The sequence below is a fragment of the Castor canadensis genome, chromosome 14, assembly GCF_047511655.1.
Source record: "Castor canadensis chromosome 14, mCasCan1.hap1v2, whole genome shotgun sequence".
Classification (NCBI taxonomy): domain Eukaryota; kingdom Metazoa; phylum Chordata; class Mammalia; order Rodentia; family Castoridae; genus Castor; species Castor canadensis.
The window spans coordinates 21289336-21308598 of NC_133399.1; the positions used below are offsets into that span (position 1 = coordinate 21289336).

The window sequence follows — 19263 nt, forward strand, 5'->3', positions numbered from 1 at the left end:
CACCACAAAGCTGACCAATCAGCTTGCGGAACCCAATAACGGGGGCGGGACACAAGCGGGAGTGGCTAAAAGCAGGAGCTTGGTTACCCACCAATCAAAAGGGAGTCTCGACGCCGCGCTCCCATTTGCCCCGCCCCCTGGAGGCGTTGCTGTGGGAACCGAGCGAAGCGAAGGTTAAAGCACCGCGGGGGGCGGGAGCAAGAAGTTGAGTGACAGGATGGCGGGCGGGGAGGCTGGGTGAGTTCCGTGGTGGGCAACCGGAAAGAACTAGGGAATGGGGGCTTAGGCAGGGAACCTGGATGGAGAGGCCGCTTCGGCAAAGAGGACTCCGTCTGTCATGAGTGGAAGGTAAGAAAAAGAGAATGGAGTGGCCTAAAGCTCTCTGGGACCCCCGACCTGCAACCTGGTTGCCCGGGGTGAATCCCCTGCTCTTTCCAGTGTTAGCCCCTTGCTGCACCTTGCTCGATCTTATAAGCAGAGGACCCACAGTGTCTCTACCTGCGCGTTATCCAGTATGGTCACTACTGACCTCGTGACTTTTGAGTCTTTAAAATATGAAGATGTGCTGTCGCTGCAAAATACACCAATTTCAAAGATAGTTGGGCGGCACCGGTGACTCACGCCTGTAATCCCAGCTACTTGGGAGGCTGAGATCAGGAGCATCACAGTTCGAGGCCACCCCGGGCAAATAGTTCTCACGAACCACCCCCCCCCCATCTCCAAAATAAGCAGAGCAAAATGAGCTGGAGGTGTGGCTCAAGCGGTAGAGCACCTGGTTTGCAAGTGTGCAGTCCTGAGTTCAAGCCCCAGTCCTACCAAAAAAAAAAAGACAGTAGGAAAAGGTGAATGTAAAAAAACATGTCCTAACCTTTTATGTTGGTTGCACATTGAAATGACAGCATTTTTGATATATTGAATTAAATTATATTATTAAAATTAAGTTCCCTCGAGGGCTGGAGCTGGGGAATGACTCAGTGCTACAGCACTTGTCTAGCATGCAGCAGGCCCTGGGTTCCATCCTCAGCTCTGCAAAAGAAAAGAAAAGAATTAAGTTTCTCTGGGTTGGTTTGTTGTTTCTTTGTTTTCCCTTGTGGTGCTATGGATCAAACCTAATGCCTTGTGCAGGCTAAGCAAGTGCTCTACCTGTCCCTTGTTTCTTTTTATTTTATTTATTTGATTATTTGTTTTAAGAAAGGGTCTGGCTAGATAGCCCAGGTTGTCCTCAAACTCGCCATCCTCCTGGCCTCAACATCCCAAGTGCCGGGATTACAGGAGTGCACCACCATGCCCAGTTTTCTTTTACTGTATTAAAGTGCCTATTCCAGGGCTTCAACTCAAGGCCTTCACCTTGAGCCACTCCACCAGCCCAATATTTTGTGATAGGGTTTTTAGAGATAGGGTCTTGCTAACTATTTGCCTGGCCTGGCTTTGAACCACGATCCTCCTGATGTCTGCCTCCTTAGTAGCTAGAATTACAGGTGTAATCCTGGGCCCCGGCGTATTCCAGCTTTTAAAATCATAGGCATGACTTCTTTTTCTGTTTCCCAATATCTTTGTACTGAACAATGCTGGCCTGGGGTCATAGAATGCTTTTGTTCCCTTAATTGTGACCTCATGAGCTATGGCAGAGGCTTGAGTGCACGCACACACACACAGAGTCACAAGACCTCAGGATAGGTGAGGCACGCAGAGCCTGGTTCACTTCTCCTCTTGTGTCCTGTCCCCAGGTCCTGCCCTGTGCTGGCATCAGCTTTTGAACGCTGTGGAACTCAGAGACCAGGCATCAGGGGAACTATGAAGAGTCCTCAAAGGTAGATCACTGATTCAGCTGAGAAGGGTGGGGCCAGGTGAGTCAGTGTCAGGAACTTACTCACCCAGATTCCGCTCTGGAAATTTCTGACACTGTGTTTTTGGGGATCGTTGCCATGGCCGGTGGGAAACCCAGGCTGTGCATTATCTTTTTCACTGGGGCTCGCTGGGCCACAGGTAAAACGCAAAGGTATTTTACAACCATGCTTTCAAAAGCAAAGGCCTGCCAGGCATAGTGATGCACACCTGTAATCCCAGTACTCAGAAGGCTGAGGCAGGGGGACCACGAGTTCCAGGGCAGCCTGGGCTACATAGCAAAACCTCGCCTCAGAAACAACAAAATCAAAGGTCTTTTTCTTTGTTTTTGGACAGTACTAGAGTTTGAACTCAAGCTTCTAGGCAGTCACTTCATCAGCCCTTTTTAACCTTAGTTGTTTTTGTTTTCAGATAGAGTCTCAGGTTTTTGCTTATGGCTGACCTCAGACAGTGATCCTCCTACCTATGCCCTCCTATGCGGCTGGGATGGCAGGTACACACCACCACACCTTGAGATGGGGTTCGCACTAACTTTTTTGCCTAGGCTGGCCTCCTCCTGATCTCCACCTTCTGAGTAGCTGGGATTACAATTGTGAGCTACTGCTCCCAGCCAAGGTCTTTTTCTGTTGGCTGTTCTGGAGCCCCTCTCTACCCTGGGGCCTTTTGTGTCCTCACAAGCCCTGCCCTTCTTGGGGTGTTCTGGGGAGTATTTACTCAGAGGTCACAAAGTAAAAGCTTGAGGTGTGTCGTTGTGAGAGGCTGAGGAGACAGGATTGAACCCCTAAACTGAGCTACATTTGCTACTTTCCTACTTCTGCTTTTCTGAGGTGACCTATGGAGCTGTTTGTCCTCTGTGCAGTGAGGCAAGGCGTTAGGGTGGCCATCAAGAGATGCACACACATTCCCACAAGCTGAGAACATACTGGAAAGTCCCTTTCGTGGCTGCTTTGATGAGCCCCACACTCACCTAACAGGCACAGAATCATGGCTGTGCCCCTCCTGTGCTGGGCACCAGCCAGACATAAGAATACTTTCCTTCTTCCTCACTCCCAAAAGTTCCTCTGGAGACAGGCAGAATCCTGCCTCGAAAGCAGAATTGCTCTGTTGTTTTTCCTTCTGTCTTGTTGGGGTACAGGGGTTGTGTGTGGTGCAGGGAATCCGAGAGCCTCTTGCCACCTCTTTGTTTGTTTGTTCTGTTTTGTTTTAGAGACAAAGGGTCTCACTGTGTAGCCCAGGCTGGCCTAGAACTCTCCATTCCCCTGCCTCAGCCTCCTGAGGGCTGGGACCACACCCAGCTCTATTTTGATTTTTTTTTTTTTTTGCGGTATGGGATTTGAACTCAGGCCTACCTACACCTTGAGCCACTCCACCAGCTCTTTGTGATAGGGTTTTTTTTTTGAGATAGGGTCTCACAAACTATTTGCCTGGGCTGGCTTCAAACCTCTATCCTCCTGATCTCTGCCTCCTGAGTACCTAGGATTATAAACGTGCACCACCAATGCCTGGCTCTGTCTTGTTTTTTGAGATGGGGTCTCACTACGCAGCCCAGGCTGGTCTCAAACTCCTGTGCTCAAGCAATCTTCCTGCCTCACCCTCCCCAGGAACTGAGACCACAGGCATGGGCCACTAGGCTCGGTCTCCCTCAGTTTTGATGAGCGTTGCAAGTGCGAGGAACCCCGTGTTTGCCTCAGCTGGCTTCCAGTAACCAGGCTGGTCAGCAGAAAAAAACAATCCAGCCTTAGAATAAAGACTGGTCACTTTGTCCAAGCCCCTGAGCTCGTGGCTCGTGCCTGTGTGTGTAAGAGTCTAAGCCTGTCCTCACCAGCCCAGCATGACAACTGGGGGACGTACTGAGTGTCTGCTGAGCCGATCAGAGCAATACCCTTTGCTAAAGCCATTGTTCGTGGGACACGCCACGCAGGCTTGCACCGTGGAGCTTTGAACACTGGTCAGAGCCACCTCGAACTTGGGGTTTGGAGAACCCCAAGCTCACTGGGATCTGAGGCGTTTGACAGCGTCTGTCTCACACACTCCTTTTGTATTTCGCACGTGCAGGAAAGGTCCCATGTCCGTGTCCCTGGGCGGGCTCAGCTTGTTTCTGGGGCGTGTGACCAGCAGGGTCGGAGCTGGGAGAGGGAAGGTGAAGCCAGCACCAGGCGAGCCAGGACTCGTTAGCAGAGTTTCCACTGTTTCAGGAGCCCCGAGAGAGGCTCCAAGTCCTAGCCTGTCTGGCCCAGCATGTTTGTCTTATTAGTTTTTCTTTGTTTTTTTTTTTTTTGGAGGAATAATTTACATGCAATAAAAATTTCCCTTTTTATTGCACAGTCTGCACATACACCACATCAAGATGTAGAACATCGCCAGGTGGGTGTGCTGTGCACATTTGTATTCCCAGCACTCAAGAGGCTGAGAAATGAGGACCATGGGTTCGAGGTCACCCTGGGCTCCATATTGAGAACCTATCACAAAAAAAAGAAGCCAGGCGCTGGTGGTGCACACCTGTAATCCTAGCTACTCAGGAGGAAGAGATTGGGAGGATGGTAATTCAAGCCAGCCTGGGAAAATAGTTCATGAGACCCTATCTCAAAAAAAATTTTTTCAAATGGTGTAGGCCCTGAGTTCGAACTGAAGTATCACAAAAAATAATAATAATAGAACATTTTCATCATCCTAAAAAAATTCCCTCATGCCTAGGGGACCCAGATCCCCAGGGCCTGGCAGCTACTGGTTTGCTGTGTTCTAGTCAGATATTTCTGCCTTTTCTAGAAGGTCATAGAGCATGGAATCGCACAGCCTTTTGACTCTGGTTTCTGTCACTGACATAATGCATTTGAGGCACATTGGCATTCTTCCCTGTGTCCATCAATCAGCTCTTTTTTGTGGCAGAATAATATTCCATTGTGTGATGGATCTTGTCGATCCATCTACCCATGCACAGACTTGTAGGTTTTAATGGCTGTTGGTAATTACTCACTGAAACGAAACCTCATTTATTATATGAACACAGGGGGTTTTTCCTTATTTTATGTTGTTCTTGTTTTTGGCAGCAGTGGGGTTTGAACTCAGGACCTTGCACTTACCAAGTAGGTGCTCTACCACTTGAGCCACTCTAGTCCCATTTGCTTTAAATATTTCTCAGGTAGGATCTAGACTTTTTGCCTGGGGACAGCCTCAGACCACAATCCTCCTACCTGTGCCTCCCAGAAGCCGGGACCACAGGTGTATGCCACCACATTCAGCTTGGTTGAGATGAGAGTCTCACTAATTATTTGCCCAGGCTGGTCTCAAACCACGATCTTCATAATCTCCACCTGTGGCTGGGATTACAGGCATGAGTTACCAGGCCCAGCTTGGTTTTTTGTTTTTTTAATATTTTTTGAGACAGGATCTTACTGTGTAACCCAGGCTTGCCTCAAACATGCCATCCTCCTGCCTCAGCTTCCTGAGCGTTTGGGAGTACAGGCATGTGCCACCACACCTGGCTCGAACATTGTTTTGTTTTGTTTTGTTTTTTAATTGCACATTAGTATCCCAACAGGAGTGGGATTGCTACTCAGGTTGCCACCCCATGCTTTTGCAGGTCATTTTTGTTTTGGTGGTACTGGGATTTGAACTCAAGGCCTCAGGTTTGCTAGGCAGGCGCTCTATCACTAAGCCATTCCTGCAGCTTTTGAAGGTGGTTTGATGGACAGGCACAAAGTTGAAACACAGTAATGCTTTTGTTGTTGTTGTTTTTCTGTGGGTTTTTTTGTGTATGCTTTCATTTTTATTATTTTTTCTTTTCTTTTTTAGTTGTTTTTTTCTTTTTTTTAACAAATGAAGACTTAATCATCATCTAATTCCTACAAAGGTCGAGTGCTTACCAAAGCTCTCAGTGCACCCATCACTTGAGTATTTTACTTAGTGGGTGACCTTGGGTAAGTCACATGACTTCTCAGAGCCTCAGTTTCCCCAGCTGCAAAATTGGGGTAATAACAGTCCAACCTCAGAAGGTTGTTGTGACAATTAAGTGAGTTCATAGGGACTGGGAGATTGGGTCCAGGGTAGCACACTTGCCCAGCAAAGTCTACTCTAATCTGTATTTTATGGAGGTCAGATCTAGGCTACAAGAGATTGATCAATTGTGCAAGATCACAGAGGCAGTAAAGAATTCGAAAAAAAAAAACATCACAAAAAATTGGCTGGTGGCGTGGTTCAATGTATAGGCCTTGAGTTCAAACCCCAGTATCGAACACCTCTGTAAGGAGAGTTGCTGGATTTGCTTATATTTTGGTTTGGGGATAGTAATACTGGTTTTGTTTGGTTTCGGTTTTGTGAGATAGGGTCTTGCTATGTAGCTCAGGCTGGCCTTGAACTCACAATCCTACTGCCTTCACCTTCTGGGTGCTAGGATTACAGGTGTGGCCCACTGTGCCTGGTTTGGTTTTTTGGTTGTTGTTATTATTGTTGTTTGGTGTTAGGTATTGAACCCAGGGCCTTGCTACTACTTAGCACACTGTGTCACTGTGTCACTGAGCTACCTTTGTGCCCAACCAGGTTTTTTTGGTGGTACTGGTGTTGACCTCAGGGCCTCATGCTTGCTAGGCAGGTGCTCTACCACTTGAGCCATACCTCCAGCCATTTTTTGTGATGGGTTTTTTTCAAGATAGGGTCTTTTGAACTATTTTCCCAGGCTGGCTTTGAACCATGGTCCTCCTGATCTCTGCCTCCTGGGTAGCTGGGATTACAGGCGTGAGCCACAAGCACCCAGCTCAGGTTTGGTTTTGTAAAACAACTAAAACTTCCTGCACACGACCCAGGCTTACTCAAGGAACAGGGAGTTCCCAGGCCTAAGGTTTTTCCCAAACACAAAGACATTTCTTGCACTGTGTTTTCTGCAAGGTGTTGCCCTCCAGTTCAGCCACAAACCTTAGTAAAACATCACAGACCCACCCACAGCCATACTGTAAAATACTAGCACACGAGCTGGAGGAGTTCCACACTCTCTAAGGTTTTCCCCATGAATGCAGATGTCCTCTATTTTTTTTTTTGAGACAGAACACGGTCTTGCCATGTAGGCCAAGCTGACCTGGAACTCGTGATCCTCCTGCCTTACCCTCCTGAGTGCTGGGATTACAGGAGTGTACCACCATGCTCTGCCCTATCGATGTAACTTTTTTCTTTTGCAGAACTGGGTCTTGAACTCAGGGACTACACCTTGAACCACTCCACTAGCCCTTTTTTGTGAAGGGTTTTTCAAGACAGGGTCTTGAGAACTATTTTCCAGGACTGGCTTTGAACCGTGATCTTCCTGATCTCTGCCTCCTGAGTAGCTAGGATTACAGGTGTGAGCCATCAGCTATATGTAACTTTTTAAATATCAAGTTTCTCCTCTATATTTGATTGTGGGTGCTCAGCCCCAGCCCGGTCCTCCCAGGTGGGCCTGTGTGGGCCTCAGTTCAGAGTCCTTACTGACTCTGTTCCCAGGCGGTCAGTTTGTGGGTAGAGAGAGCTGGAATCAGTTTGCCAGACTAGTAGGAGAAAGCCCTGGTCTTTTTCTCAGGACTTCTCGGCGGGGGGGTGATCAGCAGTCCCCCCACCAAACAAGATAGTGAGTCACTCCTGAGACAATGCTTCCTCTGTGCCAGGCTGGCCTGTCCTGAGCACTTTACAAATGTTGACTCATGTCGACTTCAAAGTCCTGATGGGGCATGTTCAAGGGCTATCCCCATTGTACAGTTGAGGAAGCTGAGGTCAGGATGGCTAAGTCACAAGTCCAAGGTCACACAGCCAGGAAGTGCTGGCAGCGGGACTGCAAGCTGGATGGACATGAACACCAGAGCCAGGGTGGCATGTCCCTGACCTCCAGGCAGTCCTGCAGGGACCTCTCCGCTTCCAGAGCTGCCACCCTTGTACCCCTCTCTGAGCCTCCATCCCCGTCATCACCTTGTCCTTGGCCACAGGTACGCCCAGACCTCTGTCCCCAGATCAAAAAGGCAGTGGGGAGGGGACACGAAGCACTGAGAGGTACCTGGGGACCTTGGCGAAGCGTCCAATGCGACTGCATGCTGGACACGGCCCAGTCACTGGACACCTAGTGCGACGGCATCCTGTCCCTGCCCTGGTCACAATCCCAGACCCGGAGGGAGGTGACATTAAGCATGAAAGCCAAGAAACAAGCTAAGTTCATGTTCAGTGTCAAGTGCTCTTGAGGAGAGGGGGCAATGACAGTCCCAAGGGACAGGACTGGTGAGATCCCCATCGAGAGGTGAGCTTTGGTCCTTTTATAGCAACCTGTATGGTGAGGACAGGGGCCGTTTGGGGGCCACAGCCAGGTGGTACTTTTATCCCCGTGTTGCAGCTGGGGAATTTGGGGCACACAGAGATTAGGCAGCTTGCCCAGCGTCAGCCGGCAGGACTGTGCGATAGGAGCTGTCAGACCTGTCACCTCCAGGGGAAGGGGCGGGGGGGGGGGACAACAAGGGGCGGGGCGTTCTAAAGCCCCGCCCCTTTCCGGAGCTGCGCATTCGGTCGGGGTTCGGGAGCGCGTCGTAATCTATTGGACCCAGGAAAGGAGCGGGACGCACGGCAAAAAGAAGGTGGCGATTGGCTCTCCCCGGAGCGTGGGCGGGACCTGGCTAGCCAGTGCGCGCGCCGCGGGCAGGCGTTGCCGAGGTCCGAGCGGGAAGGGGCGTGACCCCGCGCGGCCGGCCGTTGGCTGCTCGGCCCCGCCCCGGATGTCGCGCGTCACCGACTTGGTGGCTGCGATTGGCCGGCTTGGCACAAGGGGCGGGGCGGAAGGTTCTGGAGGGGGCTGGCGGGCTCTGGAAGCTTCCGCCGGACGGGTATATAGAGTCCGGGACGGGGCGGCGGCGGTGAAGCCGGGGGACGGCGACAGCTGGGCGGCGGGCCGCAGGCGGGGGCCATGGGCAAGGACTACTACCAGACGCTGGGCCTAGCTCGCGGCGCATCGGACGAGGAGATCAAGCGGGCCTACCGCCGCCAGGCGCTGCGCTACCACCCGGACAAGAACAAGGAGCCCGGCGCCGAGGAGAAGTTCAAGGAGATCGCTGAGGCCTACGACGTGCTCAGCGACCCGCGCAAGCGCGAGATCTTCGACCGCTACGGGGAAGAAGGTGCGTGCGCGCGCGCGGCCGGGGCAACCGAGGCACGCCGGGGTCCGCGGGAAGGGGGCGGTGGGCACCCCGGGGTGCGGGCGCGACCTCCGCCCTCGGATTGGCGGTGGCGGTGGTGGCGGGGTGGGAGGAGGAGCCGGGCCGCCCAGAAGCTTCTAGCACGTCCGCGCCCCGCCCCGCGCCTCCGCCCACTGCCGGAGGCCGGGGCCGCGGGAACCGGGGAAGCCGGGGTGGGACGGCGCGGGCTCCAGTCGGGCGCCGTCGGCCCAGCGGGGACAGCCAGGCCTCCGTGCTGTCCGTCCATCCGTCTGTCCGTCCCTGCCATCGGTGACTCAGAGCCGAGCTGTCAGGGTAGCGGGCAGCGATCTGCCTGGTGTGCGATTGGGGAGATTGCCGGGGCGTGCGGGTTTTACCCTCCGCCCGCTTCGGCCCCAAAGTATTAGACGCCTACCGAATGCACGCCATTCGCGTGCAGCGTTTGAGCCAGCAGCTCTTTGTAACGAGGTGGGGACTCGGGAAGTGCCGGGAGCTGGGTGGTGGCAGCTGGAGGCGCTTGAGTCCTCTGCAGGTGTTAGGTCACCGTGCACTAGAGAGACGTGGTGTGCTTCCTGTTGCTGCTGCCCTGGGATTAGAAGTTTGGGTTGGCTCACGCCTGTCATCCTAGCTACTCAGGAGGCACAGATCAGGAGGATCGCGGCTCAAAGCCAGCCTGGGCAAAGAGTTTGTGAGCTCCTATGTCGAAAATAACCCAGCACAAAAAAAGAGCTGGTGGGGTGGCTCAAGGTGTAAGCCCTGAGTTCAAACCCCAGCACCACAAAAAAAAAAAAGAAAAAACAGCTTGGGGTTCTCCTTTTTTCCAAACAGGCTAAAGGTTCTAAAGAGAAGCACCTGGCCATCTGACTTTTTTATTCTTTTTGTTTATTTTTTCTTGAGTGGTACCGAGGTTGGAACTTGGCCTGGGCTTGCTAGACAGGGGCTCCACCACTTGAGTCACTCCCCCAGGCCTTTTTCTTTACTTGTTTTTCGGACAGGGTGTCTCCTTTAAGGCTTGGGACTGATTCTCCTACCTATGCCTGCTGCATATCTAGAGAAACAGGCATGCACTGCCATGCCAGGCTTGTTTGTTCAGATGAGGGTTTCACTGACTTACCCAGGGCTGGCCTCCCCACTCTCCATCCTCCCAGCTACTAGCTGGGGTGACAGGCAACCATCTGACTTGTGATTTTGCTTTCCAGGCCTTAAGGGCAGCGGCCCCAGTGGTGGGAGCAGCGGTGGTGCTAACGGTACCTCCTTCAGCTACACCTTCCATGGAGACCCTCACGCCATGTTTGCTGAGTTCTTCGGCGGTCGGAATCCGTTTGACACATTTTTTGGACAGCGGAACGGGGAGGAAGGCATGGACATCGACGACCCGTTCTCTGGCTTCCCCATGGGCATGGGTGGCTTCACCAACATGAACTTTGGACGCTCCCGCGTTGCCCAAGAGCCTGCCCGAAAGAAACAAGATCCCCCCGTGACCCATGACCTTCGGGTCTCCCTGGAAGAGATCTACAGCGGCTGTACGAAGAAGATGAAGATCTCCCACAAGCGGCTGAACCCCGACGGCAAGAGCACTCGAAGCGAGGATAAGATCTTGACCATCGAAGTGAAGAGGGGGTGGAAAGAAGGGACCAAAATCACCTTCCCCAAGGAAGGGGACCAGACCTCCAACAACATTCCAGCTGATATTGTCTTTGTTTTAAAGGACAAGCCACACAATATCTTTAAGCGTGATGGCTCTGATGTCGTTTATCCCGCCAGGATCAGCCTTCGGGAGGTAAGGCCTCAGGAGGGGCGGTGTCACGTAGTGCAGGGAGGTGGCCAATATCTGAAACGGTTCAGTCTTTGCTCCACAAATGTCTCTGAGCCTGTGGCACACACCAGGCTCTGTATGCTGAGGTGGCAGGTGATTTGGAACAGGGTCCTAGCTGCAGAGGCCAGGTGGCTGTCAACCCTGCACCAAACTGCCTCCAGGCCACAGTCAAACTTCCACCTAATGTTGTCGCTTTGCTTCCCAAGGCTCTGTGCGGCTGTACAGTGAACGTCCCCACTCTGGACGGCAGGACCATACCCGTCGTATTCAAAGACGTCATCAGGCCTGGCATGCGGCGGAAGGTTCCCGGAGAAGGCCTCCCCCTCCCCAAAACACCGGAGAAACGCGGGGACCTCATCATTGAGTTCGAAGTGGTCTTCCCGGAAAGGATTCCCCAGACGTCGAGAACCGTACTCGAGCAGGTTCTGCCCATATAGCCACCTGCAGTCCTGCAGGACTGACCAGGGACCTTTCCAGGGCTCCAGGATTTGCGGACTGGACCAGTGTGGACCGCAAGGGCGGGAGGGCCCGGGAGGGCTTTCGGACTGGTGAATGTTTCCCAGAGAATATATTACACTCTTTCAAAGTCGTGCACTAGCCTTCAGTGGTTTTTCGGGCGCTAGGGCGGCAGGTGGAGGGGCCAGAGGCAGGCCCCCAGCTGCACTTGAGCCCAGTGTAGTCCCTTGCCTTCCAGCTGCCAGGTGGCGTCCACCTGCCGTCCTGCTTGCGTGGTCAGTCCTTGTTTGATTCTGTATTTGTCCCTGGGACTTGCTCCTCCCTGGAGGAATCCCGTCTTCTCGTGTCCAATGGAGACCCTGCGCAGCTTCGCAGAACTGCCTAGCCAACTCCTCAAGCAATACCTCGCTCCAGCAGGACCTGGGGAGCCAGACTCACAGCTGCCACTCACTCCCTCCTGGGCCTGGGGGCCTGGCCAGATCAGGGGTCCCCCTGACCTCTGGCTTCGCTGAACCCAGTGTGCCGACTTGGGGTCACACTGTTCCGTACAATCCTTTGGCACACCTAGGATTCTGCAGCTGCCCAGGTCACTTTTTGGTTAATGGACTCCAGACTCTGTCAAGGGGATCCAATCTTTTTGGGGTTTGCACAAACCCTAGATATAATCCCTTTTGATAAAAGGGTTTTTGCTTCTGATTACAGGAGCACTGTGGGACATGTATAAATATGTTTTTATAATTCCATGTAAAGTTGGCATGCGTTCGAGCGATGACAGTCCTCGGCACTTGCTGCTCTCTGTACAGGGCTGTCGTGGAGGTCATAAGCACGCGTGGGAGTGGAAATAGAACTGACGTGTGTTCTTCGGAGGTCAGTCTGTTGCTCAGACCTTCCGACCCATTGTAAGTTGCCACTGCCCACGTGAGACCAAAGTGTGTGACTTGTCATTATGCAGCCTGACAGCATTAAAGACTGATGCTAAACCTCGGGGCAGCCGTCCTGCGACTCTGTTTGAGGGCTCTGCTGGGGCTGGGTGGGCCAGCATCCCTCCTCAGGAAGTCAAGGTGGGGTGGTGGGGAAAGAAGTCTCCCTCCTTGGGCCTGTGTGGGTCAAGAGATTCACCGTCCTGTTCGATCCACACTTCCAAAAGACCCAACTAGGGTGGGTTCAGGTCAAAGCTAGGGAGGGGCTGGGCCCTAGGTCCTCTTCCCTCCTGCCTGAGCTCCTCACTTCCTCTGGGGACACAAGACATTTACAGTTTGCCTTCATAATCCCCAGCTGGGTGGCTGGCCAAACCAGAACTAGGATTCCAGCCGGGCCAGGGCTTGGCCGCCCTGTAGAAGGCCGTGTTTCCTGATCCTTTTTTTCTGTGGGCCCATGAAGTAACTTTTTTGGCAGTACTGGGGTGTAGACCTGGCCTGCACTGGCTGGCAGGTGCACCACAACTTAAACACCCTGCTGTTAGGGGGTTTTTAAGAAGTAATTACACAGGCTTAAAATAACCTGTTAGTACTTTGCTACAAAGTGGTGTTCCTTTTGTTGTGGGGAGCAGGTTGGTGGTGCTGGGATGGAACCCAGCCTTGTACTTGCTAGGCAAGTGCTCTACCACTGAACTACACTTCCCCTCCCTGCTGCCATTCCACACAGTGACTTAAACAACAATGCATTAAAAAAGTCCACCTCAGCCAGGTGCTGGTATTCACGCCTGTAATCCTAGCCACTCAGGAGGCAGAGATCAGGAGAATCATGGTTCGAAACCAGCCTGGGCAAACAGTTCACAAGACCCTATCTCGAAAAACCCTTCACAAAAACAGCTTGTGGGGTGGTGCAAAGTGAAGGCCCCGAGTATCACAAAAAAAAAGCCCGCCTCAGAGCCAAGCAGGATAGTGTATGACTATAATCCCAGGTGCAGCCTGTCTCAAAAACCAAAGGTTAGGGGTGCAGCTCAATGGTAGAACGCTTGCCAACCATGTGCTAAGGCCCTGGGGTGTGTCGCCAGCACGGCAGATGAAGAAGAAAGCCCACTGGAGATGGGTTTTCCCTTCCTACAGAAGCAAACTAACCCCCGAGAACAGCCTCAAAACCTGGAACCCTACAAAAATAGGAATGTTCCCGATCCTTCAAATTCAAGAGTCAGGAAAACTAAAATACTTGCTGGAGCCACAGATCAAGTGCTCACCACACCACTCGTGCAGTCCCTAGGGCTTGCTGACAAGTGTCATACCCAGGCCTTTTGGCTTTGTGACTTTTTTTGTGGGACTGGGATTTGAATTTAGACTTCATTCTGGTAAAGCAAGGGTTCTAGTGCTTGAGCCACACCTCCAGTCCATTTTGCTCTGGAAATTTTGGAGATGGGGTCTCAAACCACTTGCCCCAGCTAGCCTCAAATCACGATCTTCCTGATCTCACCCTCCCAACTAGCTGGGATTACAGGCACGAGCCACCGCACCTGGCCCTTTTCCCACTGCACCAGGATAGAGAAGCAATGACATCACAGATTTTCTTTACACATTTTTAATGTGTCCAAGAGACACGCATATAAGTATCAGCATCAGTTCTAAATTTTCCTTTCATATTCCATCTCTTGCTTCATTATCACCCTACAAAACTGGAGAGGAAACACATTCCTCCTTCCTACCCCCGCCCCAACAAATGTTCCGAGTTTCCCGGGTGCCTCTCGTGAGAGGCTGTGCAGGGTCCGTTTTTCTTTCTTTGCCACACGTGCTATGTCTCAGAAGATCTAGCATGGGGACAGTTCCCCAAGCCCTAATCCTCTGCCTCCAGCTCCATCAGCCCTCCTAGGTGGGTTACACTGATGTCACTGACTCTGATTCCTTTTCTCTTTCTTTATTGCAGTACTGGGGTGGGAACCCAGGGTTTCCTGCTTGCTTGGCAGGTGTTCTACCTTTTGAACCATGCTTCTAGCCCCAAATTTTTTATTATTTATTTGTAGTGGGGATGGAATACAGGGCCTTGAACGTGCTAGGCCAGTGCTCTACCACTTGAGCCAAACCCCTAGCTTTTCAAATTTTTGTTTTGTTTTGTTTTTTGAGACAGGGCCTCACTATGCAGCCCAGGCCGGCCTCAAACCTGTGATTCTCCTGCCCCGCCTCCCAAGTGCTGGGACTACAGGTGTGCACCACCAAGCCCAGCCCTGATACTTTTTTTCCTGCTTCCAGGTTTAAGTCTTAGCTTGCTTGCTTTCTAGCTGTGTGACCCCAGGCAAATGATCACAGTAAAGTGGGTGTTTTAATGTCCCTGCCTGCTAGGTGTGTAAAGGTCTCCACATAAGCCATTATACTCACACACATCCACCAGGGAGGCCAGTGTAGGGCAAGCATGGAGTGTTATCTGTGCACCTTTAGGTGTAGGTTGCGTGGCTCACAGTGTGTAACCCCAAAGAAAGGAATCCTAAATCTTCAGTCATGACTCCTTGCTGACTTCCAGGAACCAAATCCCTAGGTGAGCCACTGAGGCCCTCAGCACAACCTCAGGTGTCATGCAGCCCAGGGGAACCTTACCTAAAGCAGGTGCATGCCCAGCTGCCTCCCTTAACAGTATAGCAGAATCTCCAGGCCGGCCTTGAGTCTTGTCTCTGCCACCCTACTGCTGTATGTCCTTGGGCAAGTGACTTTGCCTCTCTGAGTCTGGTGTCCTTTGAAAATGGAAAAACAACAAAGGCTCAGCTCTCATAGACCTGGTGTGACAACTGGGGAGGTAATGCATCCAAGAAGCAAAATAACATCATGATTTAAGAACACAACTTCTGCCGGGCACAGTGGCTCACGCCTGTAATCCAAGCCACTTGGGAGGTGGAGATCAGGAGGATCTCGGTTCAAAGTCAGCCTGGGCAAATAGTTCATGAGACTATGCAAAAATACCCAGCACAGAGAGAGAAAAAGAAAATACCCAGCACAACAAGGCTGGTGGAGTGGTTCAAGCAGTAGAGCACCTGCCTAGCAAGCATGAGGCCCTGAGTTCAAATCCCAGTACTGCAAAAAAATGTTTAAAAACCTGTCCTTGGGCTGGGGTGCAGCTTCGCCTAGCAGCCTGCCCTTCTGGCTCTCAAGTGGGGGGTGGGAAGAAAATAATAAATAAATCAGACATCCAAGATGTTACATGGTAACAGAGAAATAGAAAACTGGCAGGCGGAGAGTGTTGGGTACATTTTTAGATAACACAGTGAATTCCTTGCCAAAAAGTTGACATTTGAGCAGAGAAGGAGGTAAGGGGGAGCAGTGTGGATACGCCACGGGGAAGAGGATCCAGGCAGAGGGAGCAGCCCATGCAAAGGTCCTGAGGTCGGAGCAGGGCTGAGCTGCGTCAGGAACACCCAGGGTTGCAGGGAGGCCAGAGCAGAGGGAATGAGACCGGGCGGGGAGCTGAGCAGGCTGGCAATGCCAGTCCTGGTGGGCTGCAGGGTGAAATGTGGCTTTTCCTGAGTGAGATGGGGTCCTTCTACCTACGCCTGTGACCTAGCTGGGATTGTAGTTGTCCACCACCACACCAAACTTTTGTTGGTTGAGATGGGGTCTTGCAAAATTTTTGCCCCAGCTATCCTGGAACTGCATTTCTCCCGATCTCCACCTCCTGAGTAGCTGGGATTACAGGCATGAGACACCTCTCCTGGCTTGACTATGTTTTCCCTTGCTTGTGGCAGGGGCTGGGGGTGGGGAAGTGTGTGTCATTTTATTGCAGGATAACTTCACGTCATAGAGACAGGTCGTCAGACGCTTAAAATCTCCAGGAGTCAAACTTCCACCTCCAAATAGCACAGTGCAATACCTAGGACTCTCGATTTGCAGGCTTTCAAGTTCGTGGGTTCACCAGATCCCCCACAGGCCTGAGAAGGCTTTCACGGTCTGCGATTCCATACCTGCACCCGCCCAGGGCACGGGGGCTGTTTTTTCCCCGAGTTCTCAAACTCTGTGGTTACTCAGCCAAACACCTGTCTTGTTAGTCCCAAGGGGAGGAAAGACACCATCAGGGGAACCCTCTAGAAGGCCCCCTTGCACAGCAGCTGTGAGTTTCGCTAAGGTCACCATATTCTCCTAATAAGCTTTGCCCAGAGTGACACGTGGTCCAAAACTGACTCTCTGAGGGTTTGTTGAGTGAGTAACTGAGCGACACAGTGACATTTGCCCTGTAATCATTCAAGCCAAGTGGCTCAAGTCTGCAATCCTAGCTACTTGGCAGGCTGAGATTGGGAGGATTGTCATCACCTGGTCTAGGAGGACTGACCCACCCCAAGACATTATCTCTGGAGGGTCAGAGGGTCATTGAGGATTATCCTGCCCAATGACCTTCCCAGGACTTCTCCACACACCCTCCACTCCAAGTCTGTAAACAGCAGGGGGATTCTGGCTTTTGCTGGAAACCCCCCTCCACAGGCCTTCTCTGCACAACAAACTCTGTGCTGGCATTTGAGCTGTCTCCCTATCTAGCATGTAAAAGGCCTTGGGTTCCATCCCCAGTACCACCAAGGAAAAACCCCAATGAAGACACTTGTCCCAGGCATGGCGGTGCACGCCTGGAATCCCAGCTACTCAGGAGCTAGAGATCAGGAGGATCACGGTTCTAAGCCAACCCAAGCAAATAGTCCTAGAGACCTATCTTGAAAAAACCCATCACAAAAAAGGGCTGGTGGAGTGGCTCAAGCTGTAGACCCTGAGTTCAAGCCCCAGTACCGCAAAAAAAAGTTTAAAAAGTGACACTCAGTGGAAACTGAGACACCATTCAGCCATCCACCCTGACCAAGGCCTTTCCATGAGCAAAGAAGTTAGAGGGAAGAGGCCTGTGAGACCCTGGGCATGTGGCAGTGGGACAGGAGTTGTACAGGGAGCAGCTTGGGGTGAGGGTGTGACTTCCGCGGAGACATCATCAGGCAGAGCAAGCAGCCTGTGCAAAGGCCCTGAGGCAGGAGCGTGCCTGACTTGCACAGAGCCCACCAGGCTCACAGAGGACCTCAGCCCTTCACTCCCCCAGCCCAGGCCTGGTGTGACTGGAACAGAGGGGACCTGGCGGGTGTGGCAGAGATGAGGGCACAGGGCCCCCTGGGGGCCCCACCAGAGAGAGGAGTCCATGACTGGACTCAAGTGCTCTTTGGCGCCCCCTGGTGGCTGCTGAGGGAACAGACTGCACAATGACCAGCAGGTCCAGGCAAGAGGGACGGGAGGGGGGACCAGGTTGGGGGCACAGGAGGTGGTGAGAAAGTGTTGCAGATAAAATTCTTTATTTATTTATTATTTATTTATTTATTTATTTATTTATTTTGCGGTAGTGGGGCTTGAACTCAGGCCCTACCCCTTGAGCCACTCCATCTGTCCTTTTCTGTTTTTTTTTTCTAGACAGGGTCTCACAAACTATCTGCCTTGGGGGATGGCTTTGAACCATGATCCTTCTGATCTCTGCCTCCTGAGTAGCTAGGATTACAGGTGTGAGCTATGGTGCCAGGCCGAGGATGTATTCTTGAAAGTAAGGTGTGTGACTCAGTGGGGGAGCCCTTGCCCAGCATGGGTGAGGCCCTGGGATCCATCCCCAGTGCTACCCACCCACCCCCAAAATAATGGGGGAGAAATGAGTATCACCCTCAGGAATTTGGGATGATTCAGTGGAAGTAACCAGCTCCAGTACAGGTTTCTACTGCTACTATGTTTCTATCGTGACACACTGCGTTTATTAAATCATTGATCTCTGTCTGTTCCCAGCAGAGGTTACGTGGAGTAGTTCATTTAATCCTCACGTGACCAGACAACCTCAGGAGGTCGGCCCTATTATTATCATTCCCATTTTAGGGATGAGAACACTGAGGCACAGACTGGGAAGGAACTTGCCCAAGATCACATAGCTAATGGACATCGAAGATCAGGGGGAAAAAGTAAGGCTGGATTCTATCCCCCAGCCTGAGATGGACGAGGGTTGGACGGACGTGGGGAGAAGGAACCCTCATGGGTTGATTGCCAGTGGGTGTGTGACAGGAGGAAGGTAATCCCAGGACGGGGCACAATGAAGTGTGTCCTGTTGTTCTGTTAAGTCTGCCAGACAGATTGTCACCAAGGGCTTGTCTAAGCCTGTTAATGGTGTAGTGGGGAGCACGAAGTTCTCAGGGGGTCAGAGAAATAAGGTGTGGCCCATGCATTCTCTGTAACACCACACAGCTGTCAGAAGAAAACAGATTTAAGAAGTTGGCAAAATTGGCTGGGCATGATATCTCACGCCTGTAATCCTAGCTACTCAAGAAGGCAGAGATCAGGAGGATCGAGGTTCAAAGCCAGCCCGGGCATAGTTCATGAGACCGTCTCGAAAAAAATCTTTCACCATAAAAGGACTGGTGGAGTGGCTCAAGTGGTAGAGCACCTGCCTAGTAAGCACAAAGCCCTGAGTTCAAACCCCAGTACCACTAAGAAAAAAAAAATCGAAGTAAAATGAATACTCGTATACCATCCTCATGGATTATGGATTTGGCAATTGGTGATATTTTGCCATGTTTTCTCTCTCTCTCTCTCTCCTTTTCTCCCTCCCTCCTCCTCCCCATTTCTCTCTGCTTCTCTATGTGTGTGTGTGTGTATATATAAACATGTATTATACATACAAAAAGAAATTTTTTTCTTTTATTTATGTGTGCATACTGCATACAATGTTTGGATCATTTCTCCCCCTTAAAAAAGAAAATTTGATATATTGAGGCATTGTAAGTCAGGAACGTTTTCTCTTTTTCTTTTTTTTTTTTTTTTTTGCGGTACTGGAGCTTGAACTGAGGGCCTACACCTTGCACCACTCCACCAGCCCTTTTTTGTGACAGGTTTTTTCAACATAGGGGCTCATAAACTATTTGCCCCAGTTGGCTTCGAACTGCAATCCTGCTGATCTCTCCCTCCTGAGTAGCTAGGATCCAGGCATAAGCCACTGGTGCCTGGCTTCTCTGTTCTAGTTAAGAACTAATTATTTGATACTATGAACATGCACTTGCCTTGAATCACTTTTTCCTCTACACAGGGT

General features: G+C 51.6%; 1 protein-coding gene and 1 long non-coding RNA gene across 3 annotated transcripts; both read left to right on the forward strand.

The window, feature by feature from the left end:
* The first annotated feature begins 123 nt into the window (after positions 1-123).
* On the forward strand, positions 124-8273 carry LOC141416703 (uncharacterized). 2 transcript variants are annotated; one of them, XR_012441307.1, is made up of 3 exons: positions 124-348; positions 1728-7169; positions 7788-8273. It is a non-coding gene; the product is annotated as an uncharacterized lncRNA (long non-coding RNA). The 2 variants fall into 2 exon arrangements; XR_012441308.1 differs by having other exon boundaries at positions 147-348; positions 1728-1847; positions 7014-8273.
* Positions 8274-8649: 376 nt separating this feature from the next.
* Dnajb1 (DnaJ heat shock protein family (Hsp40) member B1) lies at positions 8650-12252 on the forward strand. Its single transcript, XM_020183191.2, has 3 exons — positions 8650-8960; positions 10196-10776; positions 11019-12252. The coding sequence occupies exons 1-3, from the start codon at positions 8750-8752 to the stop codon at positions 11247-11249; spliced, it is 1023 nt and encodes a 340-aa protein (XP_020038780.1). The 5' UTR covers positions 8650-8749; the 3' UTR covers positions 11250-12252.
* The last annotated feature ends 7011 nt before the right edge of the window (positions 12253-19263 follow it).